At 40.0% G+C, this 22,915-nt stretch overlaps 2 protein-coding genes across 2 annotated transcripts in view; one reads left to right on the top strand and one right to left on the bottom strand.

Annotated features, from left to right (window-relative positions):
- MOB1B (MOB kinase activator 1B) overlaps nt 1–1,534 on the bottom strand; it is a 93,274-nt gene extending 91,740 nt beyond the window's left edge. The window contains exon 1 of the mRNA XM_070372494.1: nt 1,401–1,534. The gene's annotated coding sequence lies outside the window, so the exon portion shown is untranslated. The remainder of the gene's footprint in view (nt 1–1,400) is intronic.
- On the top strand, nt 1,449–20,853 carry GRSF1 (G-rich RNA sequence binding factor 1). The gene is given in 11 exon segments (XM_070372493.1): nt 1,449–2,096; nt 4,541–4,697; nt 5,838–5,993; nt 6,374–6,517; nt 8,875–9,010; nt 11,561–11,574; nt 11,577–11,744; nt 12,681–12,802; nt 13,912–14,047; nt 14,389–14,464; nt 19,065–20,853. Coding segments are annotated over 10 exon segments (1,443 nt in total). The 5' UTR covers nt 1,449–1,736; the 3' UTR covers nt 14,439–14,464; nt 19,065–20,853.
- Nucleotides 20,854–22,915: the final 2,062 nt, after the last annotated feature.

Below are 22,915 nucleotides of genomic sequence, written 5' to 3'. Positions count from 1 at the left end.
ATGAGTCAGTCAGGAATTACCTTTTCCCCACTAGGGATATAATCTTCCTGATAGACCCCAACCAACCCCTGATAGACCTCAACCCCCTACAGGAAAGAGACCTTGGCACAACCAATCCACTTTTTGCTAGCATAATTTCTTTGTCCTGCCCTCTTCTGCCTAGAAAAGTCTTTCATTTTGTACAGCTCCTGTACAAAAGGGAGCTCCTTTTTACCTGCTAGATGGGATGCTGCCCAATTCATGAATTGTTAAAACCAGGAAGATCTTTAAATTATACTCTGTTGAATTTTGTTTTTTAATGCAACTAATCTGAATGTCATTTTTTCCTAAGTCATCAGTTTAAGATGAATAATGAAAGTGTGATTGACATGATCTTTGGAGTTTGCTTTAAAATATTCCAATTAAGGATGAAAAAAAAGGTTGGGAGTGGTGGTGAAGGCAGATGCAACAAGAATGAAAAATGTTGATAATTTCTGAAAGTCTAGAAATTTATCACCCTTTAGAGATTTTCCACAACAAAGTTTTAAAATTTTAGTTTTTTTCTATTTTTCACTCTTTTTTTTTTTCCCCCTACTAAAACTTGAGATGCTTGCCTATGGACAGAGGAGCCCGGTGGGCTACAGTCCATGCCATGTCAAGAGTCGGACAGGCCTTAGCAACTAAACATCATGGACTTGTCAGTTTCTGTTATGTGAGTACTGTAAGAGGCTAAATAATTAAAAGCATTATTTGTGATTAAAAAAAACAACACACAAAACCTGAGGGGGTTCTGGCCACAGGAAGAAAACAGCACAAGCAGTGCTTCGCAAACCTCTGCTTGTCTATTCGTGAATACACTGAATGCTCAGGGGACCCTCTGATCTGTTACACACGTTTCACTTGAAAGCAGAGCGTTCCTATGAAACCTGTTGGAAGCCAAAATGGCATAAAGGGAGCAAACAATTACCCCAGCACACATCTTGCTAACGCGATAAAGCACAGACGCTCAAAGACGCAGTTCAAAGCTATGGCAGGGAGATGTTGAGTAGTTTCCCAAGAGAAAGCGTGGTGATGCCACCTCAGCCTGTATCAAGGCTGCTGCAAAACGCTGTTATTTTCAATTTTCGTCTTTTCACATAAAAAAAAATCACAGCTATCTACTAACAAAAATAGGTACTAATGTGGGTCTTCCATAAAAGCTAAGTGACCTGGAGTGAATTTTCCAACACCGGAAGAATATCTATATACGTTATTAGCATATAACTATCTACAGATTTCATTTTACAACTAATAAAGTTGGCTTTCCGCACATAACCCAAGCTGGGCCGGGGGTGGGGGGAGCGTTATTAAATCTCCGCCGGCATCTCAATTATAACCAGAGTATCACAATTTCCTCCAGAAGCGGCGCTTTGGCACTTCACCTCACAAGGCGGGAGAAACCGCCCGGCGTCGGACGTCTCCAGCGGGCAATCCTCTCAGAACCGGAAGTCCTCTTCTCGCCTCAGTTTCCACAAAGTGAAAGAACCGCCGGCGGGTCGTACCGGTCCCCGGCCCCTCCCTACTCGCGGGCAGCCACGCCCCGAGGGCGGAGACCGGGCGGAGCCGCGAGCTCTCCTCCGCCTCCTCCCGACTCGCCGCTGCCCCCGGTGCCGGCGGCGCATGTGCCTGGCCACCCCTCCCCGGCCCTGGATTCCACTTCCTCTCCGCTGGCGCTGCCGCCGCAGCCGCCTTCAGGCCCCGCGCCGCCTCCGGAGTCCATGGCCGGGACGCGCTGGGTGCTCGGGGCGCTGCTCCGAGGCTGCGGCTGCAACTGCAGCAGCTGCCGGCGCACCGGCGCCGCCTGCCTGCCCTTCTACTCGACCGCCGGCTCCTTTCCCTCGGGAGTCTCGGGTCGCCGCCGCCTGCTGCTGCTGCTCGGGGCCGCCGCGGCCGCCGCCTCTCAGACGCGGGGCTTCCAGAGCGGGCCTGTGACCGCCGGGAGGCTGGCGGGCCCTCCCACAGCGGCCGCGTCCGCCGCCGCCGCCGCGGCCGCTGCCTCGTACCCGGCCCTGCGCGCCCCTTTGCTGCCGCAGTCACTGGCGGCGGCTGCGGCGGGCCCGGCGCGGGGTTACAGCCAGGTACGTGGGTGCCGAGAAGGGCCGCGCGCCGGACCCTCCCCCGGCCGCGCGCCCGCGCCCCTCGGCGTGCGTCTCGCCGGCGCGCGCGGGGTTCCGCGGCACGCGCCGCACCCCCTCCGCTCCCACCCCCGCCCGCCCAGTCCTCCTATTGGGCCCCAGAACAAGGGACGCTTTCCCAGGCCTCGGGTTTTCTCCTTGTTTTTGTTCTCCTCTCGAGTCTGTGGTCGGTTGGGCAGTGTAAGTGTGACTGGGGGTGAATGTTGAGGCCTTGTTTCCCGCCGGCCTATGGTAGGTTTTGTGAGGCGGTCTCCGTCCCCGCCGCGCATCCCTGTCGCTCCCCGCCCCCCGGTCGTGAAGTTGGGAGGCTGGACCCCCGGAGGGTCGGGACTTTATGTGTCGCACGAGCACTAGGCCTGGGCGGCCCTCGGCGCACCTCGCCGTCTGCTGCTGAGAAGCTTCCCGCACTCGCGTGGGCTGGGTTGGTGGGGGGTTGGGGGCACAAGCAGGCTGGTCCCCGGCGCTGTCCTCGCTCTCGAGTCCCGGGGGAAAGGCGGGTTGCCCCAGTTACTGAAGGTCACCTCCGCCTCTTCTGACGGAAGGTCCTTTAGGACCGTGGGTCACCGCCGGTGGGAAGGACAGCTTGGAGACCGATATGGGGGGAGGGGGGCCGAGGAGAGGAGGTGTCTGGGGCTGAGGATGACCTGGGGACCCAGGAGTGAGTCTACAGTAATTTACTTGATTTTTTAGTAAGTGTGTACAGATTGCAAATATTTTGTGCCTCATAGGAAGCTTTCCTTCTGCTTGTTAACGTGGCGTCTGGGAAATGTCAGCACACTTTTTTTGACTAACATGTTCCTGATGCCTTGGGTCGTATTTATCTTAATTCAGTTTTTGCTTCTCCTTGAACTTCGGGAAACTGGGAAGCTGATCAGCATGGCTGCTGTCTGCCAGTGGCTGAGCTAATGGATTTGAATCTGGGCCCAATAGTTTTTGCTGCCCTTTTTTGTAAAAGCTTGTGATGCTTATGGAATTCTGGGAAAATGGGGAATGTTGTTTTGATTAAAAGAAAATAGTATGCCTTTGTGACCTGGCTGCTCTTTTTTTCTGATATTTTTTTCTGTGAATTTAGCTAATATAATGATATGTGTTGAGCCTTTACTAGTATTATACTGTGCTTGCATTATTGATTCCTTAAAATTATGTGTAAATCTTCGTGAAAATGACAGGAACATAAAAAAGCATGAAGTATCTCTCTTCAGTAGAGTGCAAGTCACTTGACTTAGAGCCTGTCTTCCCGTGTTGATAATCGTAGTGCTTGTTGCATTCTTATTAAATATGTATCAGGCCTTTGCTACACGTTCACATTTATCATTGACTCCTTAAAATTAGACAAGTTTTCATGTAAATGGTAGGATGGTACAAAGGAATCTGTTTCCTTAGCCTAGTAGAGTGCAAGTCTTAAAACCTGAGTTGTCTTCCCTGGTTATGGTTGTGGTGCTCGTTAGAACCTTGTTATGTTCCACTTTTTGTTTAGTTTCGTAAAATAGAGTTTTTTGCATGTGTCTCAAGCTCCAGTTACCTCACACTACTGCTTTTGTGATTAATGATCTTTTCCTTGACAGTTGACCTGACATACCAGTTGACAGGTTAATCTTTGCAAGTATCCTGCTGACTTGTTGATTTATACACTCCTAAATGTCTTTTATTAGCTCCCCTTTGCCTACCAGTTTAAGGACACACACTGAGCTTAACACTCAAGTCCTCTGCTGTGTGGTACCCAGTTCCTTTTGCCAGCTCATCTTCTTTGGCTCCTAATTGCACCCTGCAGTTTAGCTAAATGCAATTATTGCTGTTTTGCAAATGGGCTTCTGTTCCTACTGTTTGTTCCCCTTCTCAGACTGGACTGTCTAGCCCTTATATATTGCTCTCAGAATTCTAGCCTGCGTTCAGTGTTCATCTCATATCTTGTCTTGATTCTTTTGTTTGTGCTCTGTTTTCAATTTCTATAATATCTTTTATCGTAACTATAAACTTAAAACATCTTGTCCGTGTCCTTGTCCTGTGCTACATGGTAAGCTTTTTGAGATGGAGGCCCAGTTATGGCCTACTGTGGTTAGGAGGTGTTTAAATATTTGTCAAATTGAAGGGACCTCTCTTGTCCCGCCTTAACTAAAACACTATTAGGTGTAATTTAAGATTGATAAATTTAAAAACAAGCCTGGAATAAAATTTATATTCTGCCAAGCCATTATGCTGTGTATGCTTCTTGCTTTAGGATGTGCAATGTAAGCCAGAACAGGATGAGTTAGATTTGTGAATTTTCCTGGCCTCTGAAATAACTAATTGTCCCTAAAGAATAACATTCAGAGTCTTTTTGTAGAAATAAACATTTGCTAAGTACGTGTTCAAGATATATTTCTGCAATTCTTCATTTCTCTTGGAAGGAATCCAAAACTACCTACCTGGAGGATCTTCCACCTCTCCCTGAGTATGAATTGCCTCCGTCCAAGTTGGGAGAGGAAGTGGATGATGTTTATCTCATTCGAGCTCAAGGATTGCCATGGTCTTGCACTGTAGAAGATGTGCTTAGCTTTTTCTCAGGTATATTTTATGTATGTTTTAAATATGTAACTTTGGGACTCCACTGCAATCCAGTGGTTTTGACTCTGCTTCCACTGCAGGGGCACAGGTTTGATCTTTAATGGAGGGGGGACTAAGATCCCATGTGCCACATGGTGTGGCCAGAAAAAAAGTTGTAATTTCATTTGCGTAAAAGGTACTCCCATAAAATCCAAGTTAGACTATGCTGTAGACATCTTATTTGATGGATGGAAATTGTCTCATTCTGAGGACATCATATGTATTATTTGTCATATATACCAGATTTAAAGACCTTAAATATAGCAAAAATTTTAATGTTAAAACTATATGGTGTGAAACCAGTTTTTTCAGAAGTTTTAATGTGTGCATAACCTGTTAGTGGAAATATGTTAGTGAGAATATACTTCAGTAGTTCTTTGTAACACATATATTGTTGTTGTTGTTCCCTTAATAACATGTTTGAAGGTTTATGTATTTATGGTTGATTTTAAGCTTTTGTATCTTCCTCTGATTTTTAATTTTCCTGCTCCTTAAGAGGCTTCTAGAAGATGCTGGCTTAAATGTTACATGTTAAACAAACATGTAATACTATATTAAGTACCTGATGTGCATTGTATTTACATCTTCAACTTGCTCCCAATATAAGGAGTGCACAGTTTGGGGATGTCTTTTCTTTGGTAATGAAAAAGAGGAAAAGTTAAATTATGTTGCAGAGTTATTCTGATAGATATTTTAGAGTTCTTATGGATATGGTCATAACAAAGAAGACACTTATGCATAAACCTAACCATATTTTAATTCCTTGAATGATGTCAAACCAATCGTAGAAACATTTGGAAGGACATATTAATCACATTTTGTGTTGAGCCTAGCCTGATTTGCCATTTACTGATCATGAGGTCATAAACTTATGTGCTAAAGTTTGCTTATCTTTTCCACACGAAACATTTAAAGAGGCCACTACCATCATTAGCATTTGGATGCCTTTGGTGCTGAGGGTTTGTGTAAGGAAAATGGCAGGCAGTTTGGATCCTGCTTCATTTTGTTGTTGGAAGATTGCAACTCTGATTACTTGTATTGATATGATTGAGCTAAAACTTTGATTTCTGGTTTTGATTGATTTTACTCACAAACTTTCAGACTGCAGAATTCGCAATGGTGAGAATGGAATTCACTTCCTCTTAAATAGAGATGGGAAACGAAGGGGTGATGCCTTAATTGAAATGGAGTCCGAGCAGGATGTGCAAAAAGCCTTAGAAAAACACCGCATGTACATGGGGCAGCGGTATGTGGAAGGTACGTGGAGTCATATTATTGCTTTTTGGAATCATTACATTAAACTGTACTTTACAAAGCAGTTTCATTTGATCCTATGTTAAATATTATGAATAGTGAAGTAGTTAGATACTATGAATAACCCTTTTCCAAGGTGGGAAAATGAAGCTAAAAATAACCTGTTTCTTGTCTGTAAAACGAGGATGTTGACAAAGTTTACCTCTGATGTTGTGATGTTACAGCTGGCTCATGGTAAACATCTGAAAATGTCCTTTATTATTTTCACCAGAGAAGTATTATTACGTATGTTTTTAGATTCTTATATAATCTACCCAGTGTGATTATTTTTTAAATGGATTCTTTGTTATATAAATTTTGCATACCTTTTTTTTTTTGCTTAGTCTATGAGATAAACAATGAAGATGTGGATGCCTTAATGAAGAGCCTGCATGTCAAATCTGCACCTATGGTAAATGATGGAGTGGTTCGCTTGAGAGGACTTCCTTATAGTTGCAACGAGAAAGACATCGTAGATTTTTTTGCAGGTGCTTTTCAGTTATATCATGTTTGGGCCCTCATATCATCTTCCTCCCAGCTCCCCTAGTGGCTTAGTGGTAAAGAATCTGCCTGCCAGTGCAGGAGACTTCAGTTCAGTCCCTGGGTCAGGAAGATGCTTTGGAGAAGGAAGTGACAATCCACTTCACTATTCTTGCCTGGGAAATCCCATAATTGGGAGACTGGCAGGCTAGAGCCCATGGAGTCACAAAGAGTCAGACACGACTAAGTCACTAAAGAACAGCAACAGTCTTCTCCCTCCGTTGTTTCCTTTTATCTTAGGTGAACATTTTCCTAGTCAGTCAGTTCAGTGGTATTCAGTTGCTAAGTCGTGTCTGACTCTTTGCAACGCCATGGACTGCAGCAACGCCAGGCCTCTCTGACCATCGCCAACTCCTGGAGTTTACTCAAAATCATGTCCATTGAGTCGGTGATGCCATCCAACCATCTCATCCTCTGTCTTTCCCTTCTCCTCCCGCCTTTAGTCTTTCTCAGCATCACAGTCTTCTCAATTGAGTCAGTCCTTCACATCAGGTGGCCAAAGTATTGGAGTTTGAGCTTCAGCATGAGTCCTTCCAAAGAATATTCAGGGTTGATTTCCTTTAGAATGGACTGGTTGGATCTCCTTGCAGTCCAAGGGACTCTTAAGAGTCTTCTCCAACACCACAGTTCAAAAGCATCAATTCTTTGGCGCTCAGCTTTCTTCACAGTCCAATTCTCACATCCATACATGACCACTGAAAAAACGATAGCTTTGACTGGACGGACCTTTGTTGGCAAAGTAATGTCTCTGCTTTTGAATATGCTGTCTAGGTTGGTCATAGCTTTTCTTCCAAGGAGTAAGCGTCTTAATTTCATGGCTGCAGTCACCATCTGCAGTGATTTTGGAGCCCAAAAAAATAAAGTCTGCCACTGTTTTCTCTGTTTCCCCATCTATTTGCCATGAAGTGATGGGACCGGATGCCAAGATCTGTTTTCTGAATGTTGAGTTTTAAGCTGCTAACTTTTTCACTCTCCTCTTTCACTTTTATCAAGAGGCTTTTCAGTTCTTCTCTTTATGCCATATGGGTGGTGTCATTTGCATATCTGAGGTTATTGATATTTCTCCTGGCAATCTTGATTCCAGCTTGTGCTTCATCCAGCCCAGTGTTTCTCATGATGTACACTTTGCATATAAGTTAAATAAGCAGGGTGACAATACACAGCCTTGACGTACTCCTTTTCCTATTTGGAACCAGTCCATTTTTCCATGTCCGGTTCTAACTGTTGCTTCCTGACCTGCATACAGATTTCTCAAGAGACAGGTCAGCTGGTCTGGTATTCCCATCTCTTAAGAATTTTCCACAGTTTATTGTGATCCACACAGTCAAAGGCTTTGGCATAGTCAATAAAGCAGAAATAGATGTTTTTCTGGAACACTTGCTTTTTCGATGATCCAGTGGATGTTGGCAATTTGATCTCTGCTTCCTCTGCCTTTTCTCAAAGTAGCTTGAACATCTGGAAGTTCACAGTTCATGTACTGTAGAAACTGGCTTGGAGAATTTTGAGTATTACTTTACTAGTGTTTGAGATGAATGCAATTGTGCAGTGGTTTGAGCTTTCTTTGGTATTGCCTTTCTTTGGAATTGGAATGAAAACTGACCTATACCAGTCCTGTGGCCACTGCTGAGTTTTCCAAATTTGCTGGCATATTGAATGCAGCACTTTCACAACATCATCTTTTAGGATTTGAAATAGCTCAACTGGAATTCCATCACCTCCACAGGCTTTGTTCATAGTGATGTTTCCTAAGGCTCACTTGTTTACAGGAGAAGTCTTCATTTGAAGTTCCAATATTTGTAGATTATATAAGTATTTTGACCTATCATGCTAATCTTTGAGGGTGTCACATTTAAAAGTGATTTCACATGAAGTTTTTATTTTTTTCTATGAGGAAAACATTCTTTCATAAAAGTGGCTGTATTTGTCTAAGACAGCAATTTATATGATTTAAAGGCATTATTATCTAATTCTTAGCAGTAAGATATGCATCAGCAGTGATGTTAGTCTAAATTTCTATTTCACCTAATGTGTAATTAATGGCAAAAAACAAAGAGAGAGAGAGTTATGTGTTTTAGATGGACTGCTTGGACCCTAAACATCCTGGGAATAGGTGAGTGTTATTGGCTTTTTACTGCATAATAATTTTCTTCCCATTAGGTGGGTATAGACTTTGAGACTGGCAAACTAGCTGTTCAGTTTTACTAATAAAAAAGAAATTTTTAGAATGTGATTGAATGTATTAAGTTGTAAGACTAAAACAGCTCTTGTTAGCAGCACTAATTTGTAATAATTTTTGGACACCTAGGACTGAATATAGTAGACATTACTTTTGTCATGGATTATAGAGGGAGAAGAAAAACAGGAGAAGCCTATGTGCAGTTTGAAGAACCAGAAATGGCCAGCCAAGCCCTTTTGAAACACAGGGAAGAAATTGGCAACCGGTGAGTGAAGCAGATAGTAATGATGTAAAAAGATCAAACATTGGGTCATTTTCATAAACACAGTGTAACATGACTGTTAAATTATTTCAGTACAGACATGAGTTGTCAGATGTCCATCACTTAGATGAATAAATTGTTAACATTTGTTACATTTGCTGCATCTGTTTTTTCAGTTTATGTCTTTTTTTTTAACATCTCAATATTTATTATCTAATGCCAGTCCATAATCACATTTTCCTGTTTATACCCAAAGGTATAACCCAATAGGTTATACCTATTTATACCTTTTCTAGTTGCCTTCTTTTTCCCCACCAAAATCTAGACATGGTCCATACGTTACATTTGATTATTATGCTTGCAGTTCTATTAAGTTTGAGCAAATCCCCTTTCCCTTTTTATTCCCTTCTCCTTTTTATTATTTTTTTCCCCCATTAGGCCATGCCATGTAGCTTGTGGGATCTACATTCCCCAATTAGGGATTGAACCCACGCCTACAGCAATAAAACACTGAGTCCTAGCCACTTGACCACCAGGGAATTCACCGCCCCCCGCTTTTAATATCCAGTTGGCTTTTGAAGAAATTGAATCAGTGGTTCTGTATAGTGTCTCACATTCTGTATTTATATTTTTGCTTCCTCATGGTGTCCTTTAACTTACTCCTTTGTATCCTGTGTTATTTCCTGGTAACTAGATGTTAAAATCTTGGATTTATTCAGGTTAACATTTTGATATGAATACTCTATAGAGGCTTACCAGGTGCTCAGTGGTAAAGAATCTGCCTACCAATGCAAGAGATGCGGGTTTGATCCCTGGGTTGGGAAGATCCATGCTAGAGGAGGAAATGACAACCCACTCCAATATTCTTGCCTGGAAAATTCCATGGACAGGAACCTGGTGGGCTAGAGTCCATGCGGTCACAAAGAGTTGGACACAACTAAGCACGAGTTAGAACTGGACATGGAACAACAGATTGGCTCCAAATAGGAAAAGGAGTACATCAAGGCTGTATATTGTCACCCTGTTTATTTAACTTATATGCAGAGTACATCATGCGAAATGCTGGGCTGGAAGAAGCACAAGCTGGAATCAAGATTGCCAGGAGAAATATCAATAACCTCAGATATGCAAATGACACCACCCTTATGGCAGAAAGTGAAGAAGAAGTAAAAAGCCTCTTGATGAAAGTGAAAGAGGAGAGTGAAAAAGTTGGCTTAAAGCTCAACATTCAGAAAACGAAGATCATGGCATCCGGTCCCATCACTTCATGGGAAATAGATGGGGAAACAGTGGAAACAGTGTCAGACTTTATTTTTGGGGGCTCCAAAATCACTGCAGCCATGAAATTAAAAGACACTTACTCCTTGGAAGGAAAGTTATGACCAACCTAAATAGCATATTGAAAAGCAGAGACATTACTTTGCCAACAAAGGTCCATGTAGTCAAGGCTGTGGTTTTTCCTGTGGTCATGTATGGATGTGAGAGTTGGACTGTGAAGAAAGCTGAGCGCCAAAGAATTGATGCTTTAGAACTGTGGTGTTGGAGAAGACTCTTGAGAGTCCCTTGGACTGCAAGGAAATCCAATCAGTCCATTCTGAAGATCAGCCCTGGGATTTCTTTGGAAAGAATGATGCTAAAGCTGAAACTCCAGTACTTTGGCCACCTCACGCAGAGTTGACTCATTGGAAAAGACTCTGATGCTGGGCGGGATTGGGGGCAGGAGGAGAAGGGGATGACAGAGGATGAGATGGCTGGATGGCATCACTGACTTGATGGACGTGAGTCTGAGTGAACTCTGGGAGTTGGTGATAGACAGGGAGGCCTGGCGTGCTGCAATTCATGGGGTTGCAAAGAGTCAGACACGACTGAGCGACTGAACTGAACTGAAGCACGAGCACAATAAATCTCCTTAGTAAATTTAAGAAATGTTGCCCATCTAGGTCTGTAAATGCAGATGACTCCTATAATTTGAGCTTGATAACCTAATTTGGAAAAGCATTGTTCAGAAGAAGGAAACTGGTTCCAGAAGCCTGAATTTAATAGTTCCACAGCCATACAGAAAGCAAGTTAGAACAGACATTTAGTTCATGAATTCTCCTTAGCCTCTAGTTAAGACCTGAGGCAAGTTAGCTCCTCGTATACAGTGACTTTTAATGTCTTGGCAGATACGATGAATTTTCACAGAAATGATTTGTAAGGCCTCAAGAGATTATTAATCAACTGTATTAAAAAATAACAAAACCTTTCTTAACAGATTCTTTTTATATATACAGTTGACCTTTGCATATTTGTCCTTGTGGAGTGAAATGGGGTGAAAACATTGGTAAAAGGAAACTGTTACCTTATGGAGGATTAAATCGTTGACCTGGTCTGTTGAGAGTACTTTTTCATGGGCTGATGTCTGTGTCCATTCTTACTTTTCTCCCCACCTGTTATCTTTGGACACCCATGTTTGTTGACCTTTGGAAATATATATGCATATTTTATTTTAAAAGAGTTCACTATGAAGTTAATTTGTACCATTTGCACATATTCACTTTTGTTTTGACACAGATATATAGAGATATTTCAAGCAGAAGGAATGAAGTTCGAACACATGTTGGTTCTCATAAGGGAAAAAAAATAGCATCTTCTCCCACTGCTAAATATATAACTGAGCCAGAAATGGTCTTTGAAGAGCATGAAGTAAATGAGGATATCCGACCCATGACAGCTTTTGAAAGTGAGAAGGAAATAGGTAAGGACTTGCCTCTTATTGAAATTCATTGGGTCTGCGTTGTATGTTTTGATATTTGTTTAAAAAAAAACTGTTTTATGACCATGTTGTATGACATTGTAATAGTATAGCATAAAGGGTATTGAGGTAAATATTTAACATGTCTTTGAGTATAGTGTGTACTGTGAATACACAGTCTTCCCTCAGTATTCACAGGGGATTGGGTCCAGGACTCGTCATAGATACCAGAATCCATGAATGCTCAAGTCTGATAGTCAGCCCTCTGTATCCAGAGTTCCCAGGGTATGAAGGGTTGACTGTACAGGCCGAAGATACAGGTTTTTAAAAACTTTACTTATTTTTTTGTAGATTCTGTGTCAAAAGCCAGTTTTCACATATATAACAAAAAGAAGTAAGTTTGTCAGCATTTTAAACTTAAGCTGGGAAAAGATGTGTGTAAGAGAGCAGGATTGTTGACAAAGGAAGGAATGTTGTCTGCCTCCGTGTTTAATTATTCCTTTGATTCTTAATCCTAAAACAGTGTTTAGAATCTTGAAAGTTTGATAAATACGTTCTAAGTTTGTGCCCTAGAAATATCCCATTACCATATTAATTTTTTTTAAGTGATTGTAACCCAGGAAATTTCTTGCCTTTATTTTTCATTCATAATTGTTTTTCCTTCTCTTTGTTGTTAGAAAAAGATACGTTCTTTATAATCTGGTAATGGTTTGAGACACTAAATCCTTATAAGTGTTCAGGTGATATCTGTTAGGTGGGGGAAATTTCAGATGATTGGCTTTTAAATGGAAGCCCTCTTCCTTACTATTTGAAGAGGAATTGAGGATTTTGAAATTAAAATCAAAAAAAAAAAAGAAATTAAAATCATTCATAATTGCAGTCTGCGAATAACTCTGAAGCTTTGATGTTCCTGACAGTGCTTTTTGTTCCACTTCTCAGAATTGCCTAAGGAGATGTCAGAAAAGATACCAGAGGCTGTTGATTTTGGAACTACGTCTTCACTACATTTTGTCCATATGAGAGGATTGCCTTTCCAAGCCAATGCCCAAGACATTATAAATGTGTGTGGCAGTAAGATATCCAATCTCAATAGCTTTGAATAATAGTTCTGAAGTTTTGAATTTCTATTTGGGGAAGGTAGAGCAAGATGGCATCTCCATGACTCTGGAAGCTTGTTTTATTTTTGTTAGCTGAGAAGTGTGGGTTTTATTACATTTTCAAGTCATCTATAATGGCATAAAACGATTTTACAGATGCAGAATTATATGGTATAGGTTTAGTATTCAAAGTAAAAAAGCTTGGTTTTCTCTAAATTAGTTCAGTTAATTTTTGAGTTTAAAAAAAGACTCAGCTTTTCTCACATTGTAATTATCTAATAGACATGAATCTACTTATCCTAAATGCCTGGAGCTTTCAGTTGACCATATAACCTTCTTGCATCCAGCTTCCCTGATTTTTGAGAAAAGAAATTTTAAAAATATTTTATGATAGATATTATGTGAAATGAAAAGATACGAAACAACAAAGTACTTACTGATTTTCTGAACTTGAGGATGTATACTTAAGGTAGATCCAAAGCTGGAGCCTTCAGTTAGCAGGGGGTCATCAGAATTGTCATTATTTCAAAGAGCCTAATAAAAATCATATCTTTACCCAAATGAAGGTTGCACAGTCTCTTTAAAGAATTGCTTTCTGTTGCTTTGGTTTGGAATATTAACCACTCAATGTGGTAGCTCTGTTTAGGTGGTGCTGGTAAGAAAATGATTATTAGCTGCATGTCTGATTAAAACATGGTAAAAATGAATGATTATTAAGAAATGAAGTATTTTTGTTGGGTGATTTTTTAGAAACACAGAAGGATGTATATGGGAGGAATAATAAATGTAGTCTTTGTTGGTATAAAGGAAAGTTTGAAAACTATTTGTATATTATTGTATTTATAGTGTAAGTTCTCTATGAACAGATATTTGAAATATAACCTTGAGTTCTAAGAAGATCAGAAGAGCCAAATGAAATGGTAGATGTGTAATTACATAGTTGCTTAAAGAGATTTCCTAAAAATAAATTTATTAGATGTATGAATTAGAGTCTGAAAGAAAAGTGCAGGGCCACCAGACTTGTAGAAATTGGACCTAGTAACATTATGTTCCTTTTGGCTCTCTTTGTTTAGTTTTTTGCTCCATTGAAGCCTGTTAGAATCACCATGGAATACAGTTCCAGTGGGAAGGCCACTGGAGAAGCTGATGTGCACTTCGATACCCATGAGGATGCTGTTGCAGCTATGCTCAAGGATCGGTCCCATGTTCGTAAGTGCTGCCCATGATTTTTGTTATCAGTCTTGACAACAAATCCCTTTTACTGTTGTAGAGTTTACCCAGAAGTCTTTCATGGGGGAACTGTATTCTGCTAATACTATTAAATAAATGTAAAGAAGACAAAACTCTACCTTATAATGAGAAACATTTATTTGTCTATTTACTATTCTGAATATTTCTATCCAGAGTTAGGTTTTGTTTTGTTTTCGTTTTTAACTAAGGAAAGGATGGGACAGAGGGTTTGAGTTACTGGCTAAACTCAAAAAAATGGCTACAGTATTACTTCTGCCTTTGTAACTTTTTAAAAATGGACCCTTTTATGTTATTCTCAGATCATAGGTATATTGAATTGTTCCTGAATTCATGTCCGAAAGGAAAATAAAACTTCAAAGGATTCCAGATAATAAGGTAAATTTAAGAGGTAGAATTGTGGAAATTATTTTCAGTTGATAAATTAATCATTAACTCACTAATTTGTAATATGTAAAACCATTCTCTTTTTAATAAAGATCAAACTAATCATGATTGAAGCCTCACTATAAGAAATGAAATTCTCCTGGGAAATAGAATTCATTATGATCGTACAATGGCTTGATTTTCCTATTAGAATCCCTTTGCATCGTTCCCAGCATTCATCATTCTGTGTGCCTAAAAATAATTTTTCACCTTTAGTAACTGTATATTATAATACACTGAAAATGTGCCTCATATTAGCTTGTCTTCCTAAAAAATTAACTCACATTTCTTAGTTCTAAGATACAGCCTTGTCTAACTCAGTGAAACTATGAGCCATGCCTTGTAGGGCCACGCAAAATGGACAGGTCATGGTAGAGAGTTCTAACAAAATGTGGTCTAATGGAGAAGGAAATGGCAAACCACTTCAGTATTGCCTTGAGAACCCCATGAACAGTATGAAAAGGCAAAAAGATATAACACTGAAAGATGAATTCCCCAGGTCTGTAGGTGCCTGGTATGCTGCTGGAGAAGAGTGAAGAAATAACTTGAGAAAGAATGAAGAGACCAGACCCAAAGTAAAAACAACACCCAGTGGTTGATGTGACTGGTGGTGGAAGTAAAGTCCGATGCTGTAAAGAACTATATAGCATAAGAACCTGGAATGTTAGGTCAATGAATCAATGATAGGTCAATGTTAGGTAAATTGGAAGTGGTCAGACAGGAGATGGCAAGAGTGAACATCGACATTTTAGGAATCAGTGAGCTAAAAGTGGACTGGGATGGGTGAATTTAACTCTAGTAGTCATGTATGGATGTGAGAGCTGGACTATCAAGAAAGCTGAGCACCAAAGAATTGATGCTTTTAAACTGTGGTGTTGGAGAACACTCTTGAGGGTCCCTTGGACTGCAAGAAGATCCAACCAGTCCATCCTAAAGGAGATCTGTCCTGAGTGTTCGTTGGAAGGACTGATGTGGAAGCTGAAACTCCAGTACTTTGGCCACCTGAAGCGAAGAGCTGACTCATTTGAAAAGACCCTGATGCTGGGAAAGATTGAAGGCAGGAGGAGAAGGGGACGACAGAGGATGAGATGGTTGGATGGCATCACCGACTCAATGGACCGGAGTTTGGGTAATGGACAGGGAGTTGGTGATGGACAGGGAGGCCGGGCGTGCTGCGGTCCATGGGGTGACAAAGAGTCGGGCACGACTGAGCAATTGAACTGAACTGAACCATTATATCTACTACTGTGGGCAAGAATCCCTTAGAAGAAATGGACTAGCCCTCATAGTCAACAAAAGAGTCTGAAATGCAATTCTGGGGTGCAATTTCAAAAACAACAGAAGGATCTCTTGTTTGTTTCCAAGGCAAGCCATTCAGTATCACAGTAATCCAAGTCTGTGCCCCAACCAGTAATACTGAAGAAGCTGAAGTTGAATGGTTCTGTGAAGACCTACAAGACCTTCTGGAACTAATACCCAAAAAAGATGTTCTTTTCATAGGGGAATGGAATGCAAAAGTAGGAAGTTGAGATACCTAGAGTAACAGGCAAATTTGGCCTTGGAGTACAAAATGAAGCAGGACAAAGGCTAACAGTTTTACCAAGAGAACGCATTGGTCATAGCAAACACCCTCTTTGAACAACATACAAGAAAACTCTACACGTGGACATCACCAGATGGTCAATACTGAAATCAGATTGATTCTTTGCAGCCAAGATGGAGAAGCTCTATACAGTCATTGAAAACAAGATCAGAAGCTTACTGTGGCTCAGATCATGAACTCCTTATTGCCAAATTCAGACTTAAATTGAAGAAAGAAGGGAAAACTACTAGACCATTCAGGTATGACTTAAATCCCTTATGATTATGCAGGGGAAGAGGCAAATAGATTCAAGGGTTTAGATCTGATAAGACAGAGTGCCTGAAGAACTATGGACAGAGGTTCATAACGTTGCACAGGAGGCAATGATCAAGACCATCCCCAAGAAAAAGAAATGCCAAAAGACAAAATGGTTGTCTGAGGAGGTCTTACAAATAGCTAAGAAGAGAAGCAAAAGGCAAAGGAGAAAAGGAAAGATATACCCATTAGAATGCAGAGTTCCACAGAATAGCAAGGAGAGGTAAGAAAGCCTTCCTAAGTGATCAGTGCAAAGAAATAGAGGAAGACAACAGAATGGGAAAGACTAGAGATCGCTTCAAGAAAATTAGAGATACCAAGGGAACATTTCCTGCAAAGAAGGGCACAATAAAGGACAGAAACGAGCTGGACCTAACAGAAGCAGAAGATATTAAGAAGAGGTGGCAAGAATACATGGAAGAACTGTACAAAAAATATCTTCATGACCCAGATAACCACGGTGGTGTGATCACTCACCTAGAGCCAGACATCCTAGAATGTGAAGTCAGGTGGGCCTTAGGAAGTGTCACTACAAAGAAAGCTAGTGGAGGTGACTAGTGGAGGTGATGGAATTTCAGTTGAGCTATTTCAAATCCTGAAAGATGATGCTGTTAAAGTGCTGAACTCAAGGGGATATGTCAGCATATCCATGTCAAATATGGAAGCAAATGTGGAGAACTTAGCAGTAGCCACAGGACTGGACAAAGTCAGTTTTCATTCAAATCCCTAAGAAAGGCAATCCCAAAGAATGTTCTCATTACCACACAATTGCACTTAACTCAAATGCTAGTAAAGTAAAGCTCAAAATTCTTCAAGCAAGGCTTCAACAGTATGTGAACCATGAACTTGCACATGTCCAAGCTGGATTTAGAAAAGGCAGAGGAACCAAAGATCAAATTGCCAACATCCGTTGGGTCATCAAGAAAGTAAGAGTTCCAGAAAAACATCTACTTCCGCTTTATTGACTACACCAAAGCCTTTGACTGTGTGGATCACACCAAACTATGGAAAATTCTTAAGAGACGGGAATACCATACCACCTTACCTGCCTCTTGAGAAATCTCTACGCAGGTCAGGAAGCAACAGTTAGAACTGGACATGGAACGACAGACTGGTTCCAAATAGGAAAAGGAGTATGTCAAGGCTGTATATTGTCATCCTGCTTATTTAACTTACATACAGAGTACATCATGTGAAATGCTGGGCTGGATGAAGCACAAGCTGGAATCAGGATTACTAGAAGAAATATCAATAACCTCAGATATGCAGATGACACCACCCTTATGGCAAACAAATGAAGAACTAAAGAGCCTTTTGATAAAAAGTGAAAGAGAAGAGTGAAAAAAGCTGGCTTAAAACTCAACATTCAGAAAACAGATCATGGCATCTGGTCCCATCACTTCATGGCAAATAGATGGGGAAACAGTGGAAACAGTGACAGGCTTTATTTTCTTGGGCTCCAAAATCACTGCAGATGGTGACTGCAGCTATGAAATTACAAGACGCTTGCTCCTTGCAAGAAAAGCTATCACCAACCTAGACAGCGTATTCAAAGGCAGAGATACTACTTTGCTAACAAAGGTCCATACAGTCAAAGCTGTGGTTTTTCCAGTGGTCTTGTATGGATGTGAGAGTTGGACCATAAAGAAAGCTGAGCACTGAAGATTGTGCTTTTGAGCTGTGGTGTTGGAGAAGACTTGAGAGTCCCTTGGACTGCAAGGAGATCCAACCAGTCAATCCTAAAGGAAATCACTACTGAATATTCATTGGAAGGACTGATGTTGAAGCTGAAACTCCAATACTTTGGCCACCTGATGCGAAGAACTGACTCATTGGGATAGACCTTGATGTTGGGAAAGATTGAAGGCAGGAGGAGCAAGGGACAACAGAGGATGAGATGATTGGATGGTATTAGCAACTTGATGGGAATGTGTTTGAGCAAGCTTTGGGAGTTGTTGAAGGACAGGGAAGCCTGGCGTGCTGCAGTCCATGGGATCGCAAAGAGTTGGACAGGACTGAGCAACTGAACTGAACTGAAGGTATTTTTAAGGTGTTTAAAACAATACATTTGAAACCAGGGTGTATCATGGATTTATATACGTTTAATATACTACTGCTTCTTTTCCGAAAACGGTGTCATGAAAACTGTTTTCCTAGGAAGTACATAGATTTCATAGAGTTTTATCTGTGACAAATCAAGTAGATATATTTTGATGTTGCTTCCCTGACTCAGTGCTATGTTGTATCTTTTTCCCCGTAATTAATATATTGTGATCGTATTTCTACATGTAGTGGTGCATTACTTTAAAACATTTAACTGTAATGATTTCTTGAAAACACATGGGGCATTTCTTTACTGTAGTCAGGCCATTTTTGGATATAAAATCCCACAGTTGTGGGCCTTAAATATATTTATGTTAGCTAAAATCTGTGTAAAATATATTTTGTGTTCAACCTTGAAAATCTGCTGTCTTTCTACCAGGCTGCAAACACTCATGCCTAACTAACTTTCTTTATCTTAGTTGTTTGTTAGATAACTTGCAGTAAATCAGAAAGAAAAAAAGTATTGAATTTGTAGTTTTAAATGATATGGGAATGTGTGCAGCACTTTTTTAGTTTGAGTAAAAATGTGCAACTTTTTTGTTTCATTTTCAGGATGAAGCAAGAAGCATTTCATTTGCACGTCTTTCTTGGACTTGGGATCTAAAGTTCCAGTTTTTTAGCAGCAACTGCTAGAGAAGCGATTTCAAGATTTTGGGTTAATTGCTTAAAAGAAAAATTCCATAGTGGACTGTTCAGAAAAAAAGATTCAGTTTAGGATTATGATACAAACCTCAAATTTAGTTTTTTTGTTTAAATTGTCCAGGATCTGGTTTAAAAATCTGGTCTTTATTTTATATAATTAAAGTTTGTTTTCATAGATGATTTGTGACCCAGAAGGCTACATATTTTTATTCAGCACTGTCCTTTAAAATATTTCTCCCATTTTAAAAGTTATCCATTTGAGGTTTTGGATTTTGCCTATAAATTAAGAGATACAATGTAAAACTTTTCATGGAATAAAATACTGATTTATTTTAGCCAAATACTCACCAAAGCAAGGAAAAGTTTCAGGCCCTTGAACCATTATAGTTTTGCAGAGCTATTTTAATTTTAGATGTATTTGATTACTTAGATGGGGTAGGAATTAAAAAAACAAAACAAAATAAATACCACATGTTAGTGAGTGTAAATGACAATAATTTGGCAGTTTTATGTCTTAGAAATGTTTTGCCTTTTTCAGCCTTGTGCTAAAGGCATTTAATATTGGTGCCTGTATAATTAAGGAGGGAATTATAGTCTCAACTTAAAAGTTGTCTAACCCATCCCCTCCTCATCCCAGTGAGCCCCCCCCTCCCGCCCCCCCGCTCAATCATCTTGTTTTGATTTTGGGGTAAACCTTAAGGTGTGTGTTAGTCTAAGAACTGTGAAGTGACATGTCATAACAGTCCTGACTTGTAAGGACATTAATGGCTTCACTTGAATTTAAACCAGCTCTAGGTAGGAAAAAAATCTAGTCTCCTCATTTGCTTTTTTTCAGTGGGGTAGCACATCCCATATTTTAGAACAAGTAGGGGTGCCTTGCTTAAATAAAAATAGCATTTAATGTATAATTGTGTGAAAGGTTTATGGGTAAAGCTGTATTTCTGTCACATTGTGGCAGTATCTTCTGCTTTAATATTAAACAGCTTGTTATTTAAATACTGGATCAAAATGGCTGGCTTCAAATTGTAGTCATTAATAAACTAACTTTATGTGAACCTGTGTAGGAGAATCAAAGTTCTGTATAGTTTCTTTGCCTTGTTCCCCTTCTCAGGGTGACAACTGTCACGTGGTTACCAGGAGATGCAATTCTAGTTCTTAAAGTTGAATTAGCCCAGATTTCTGAGAGGTGGTATCTGAAAGAGAGATTATGCCTTCTCTCACTTAAATCATAACCATCTTTGAATACCAGCTAAGATGAAATCGCTGTACTATAAGTAGTCAATAAATGAAGACTTATTTCAGGCTGAAGATTACCTAAGAGTATTTATTTTGGAGTGTGTGAATCAACCTAATATATTTTTGTTACGTCAAGTCCTGGTCTATTAATATAAGAAGAAATGGTTAATTTTTAGTTGTGTTTGTTTTTATCATCCTATAAGAATGTGATTCAATCAACCAGCTTAACATCTTCCATGTTACTACCTAGATAGAAATGTATTTCCATACGTGGTTGAGTGTACTGAGCTATGTAAACTGGTGTCTGTCGCTGTATGAGCTATTAGAATATGATCTTTTCTCTCTCTCTCTCTGTACAACTCTTAGAAAAGAATGAGAGCAAGATGTTCTGTGGTGGGTAAGCTTGAAGGGATATATCTTCTTACCATACTAGTGGCCAAGTTCTTAAAAAAAAAAAACAAAACCCGGCGTGCATTCTTGGGAAGTCATCTTATGAATTCATGTAATACTTTCCAATACTCCCTTTAATAGGTTATTGCTCATAATTTATGTTAGTAATAGCTGACAAGGCAAATGTAGTGCAGGAAAGAGAAGAAAAGCAGCACATAATAGAATAAAAGTAATTTTTATTTTTATCCAATCTAAAGACATACTCCCCCCCGCCCCTCAAAATGTGACAAAACTAGTTTGTGCATCATCATTTTCTATTGAAAGAATAGTGGCAGTGAATTTGCTCTTGTCTTTGGGTCCTTTGTGTCTTTATAATCTCCTCTGTGGTAAAGCTGTCAAAAATAGTGGGATTGGATGTGTCAAAGTTTACCTGTATCCTCCTTTGGGCTGCTCAAAAGAATTACAAGGAAGGGATACTGATAAGGAGCATATAGATACCAAGGGGAAAATTGCTGAAGACTGTGTTCTGATCTGACATACTGTTAGCAGAGAGTGAAGCAGAACCGTTTTGTTTGTCCCTCTGTGTCTGGGTGAGAGGCTTCTGCCAGGTGCGGGGGGAGACTGAACCCACTATGGAGCGAAAGGCTCTGAATCCTCCTCAGTATTTCTGCAGTGTGGCCAGGAAGAACCAGGAGAAAGCCACTGCTATTATGTGACATTCTGAGGAAGTGACCCTGCTAATTATTAGTTAACATACTCTATTGGCATCCTCTGCCCTACAGTCCCTTAGCACAATGGTCTGCAACCTTTTTGGCACCAGGGACTGGTTTTGTGGAACAATTTTTCCACAGATGGTTTCATAATGATTCAGGGGCATTGCATTTATTATGCTGCAGCTGATCTGATAGGAGGGGGAGCTCAGGTGGTACTGTGAGCAATGAGGAATGGCTGTAAATGCAGATGAAGCTTTTCTTTGCTTGCCCGCCTTCTGCTCACCTCCTGCTCTGTGGCTCAGTTCCTAACTGGAGTGCTCCATGGCCCAGGGGTTGGAGACCCCCTGCCTTAGCAGGTTCTCATTTGAGAGATTTTTCTCTGGGTTACATCCTATTTATCTTATAATTTAAAACATACTGTTACTTTGAGAATTTTCCCTAAATTAAGTGAAAGGGTTGACATTGAATTAATAGGACCTGAATTAGTAGAATGGCATATTTCAGCAGTAAAGTGCCTAAGTTTCAGCAGTTTAGGAAAAAAAAAATTGCTCTAATGTAGTAGGAATACATTTTCCTTGCCTGAATTCAGCAGATTAAAAAATAAATCTCTGAAGTTTGTACTAAGGGAATAAAGCTGCTATAAACATTTGTGTGTAGGTTTTTTGTGTATACATGAGATTTCAGCTCATTTGGGTAAATACCAAGGAGTGCGATTGCTGGATCATATGGTAACACTATGTTTAGTTTTGTGAAAACCTGCCAAAATGTCTTCCAAGATGGTTGTACCATTTTGCATTTCCACCAGGAATGAATAAGAATTCCTGTAGCAACTCATCTTTGCCAGCATTTGGTGGTGTCAGTGTTTTGAATTTTAGCTATTCTAATAGGTGTGTAGTGGTATTTAGTTTTAATTTGAAGGTCCATAAATTGTATAAGATATTGACATCCTTATATACATTTGCATGGGCATGTTGTCTTTGGTGAATTGTCTGTTCAGATCTTTTGCCCAGTTTTTTAGTTGGGTAGTTTCCTTACTGAATTTTAGGAAGAGGATAGGGAGATTTGATTTGGTTCTAAAGCCTTGATAATACAAGAATAAACAGGATAATTTAAAGTTTTTGTGTTTTTACTTTTTGAAGGAAATAAAATTCAAGAGATATGAAAGGGTATATAGTGAACAGTCTCCTTCCATCCTGTACTTCAGCCACCTAGTTCCTCTTCTCAGGCAACCATGTCATCATGGTTATATTTTCTAATGTAAACTTCCAGTGATTTTACTATATAATAGGTGAATATTGGCATTTTCATTTATTTTAAAAATATACTATTCTTTACCTTTTTTTCCCATTTAATACATCCTAAATATTTTATATTGGTACATAAAATCCTTTCTCATTTTTTAAAATGGTTATACAGTATGGA

The sequence above is a fragment of the Bos mutus genome, chromosome 6, assembly GCF_027580195.1.
Source record: "Bos mutus isolate GX-2022 chromosome 6, NWIPB_WYAK_1.1, whole genome shotgun sequence".
Classification (NCBI taxonomy): Eukaryota; Metazoa; Chordata; class Mammalia; order Artiodactyla; family Bovidae; genus Bos; species Bos mutus.
Note: the sequence above shows the minus strand (reverse complement) of the source record. Positions and strands in the feature narration are given on the sequence as shown.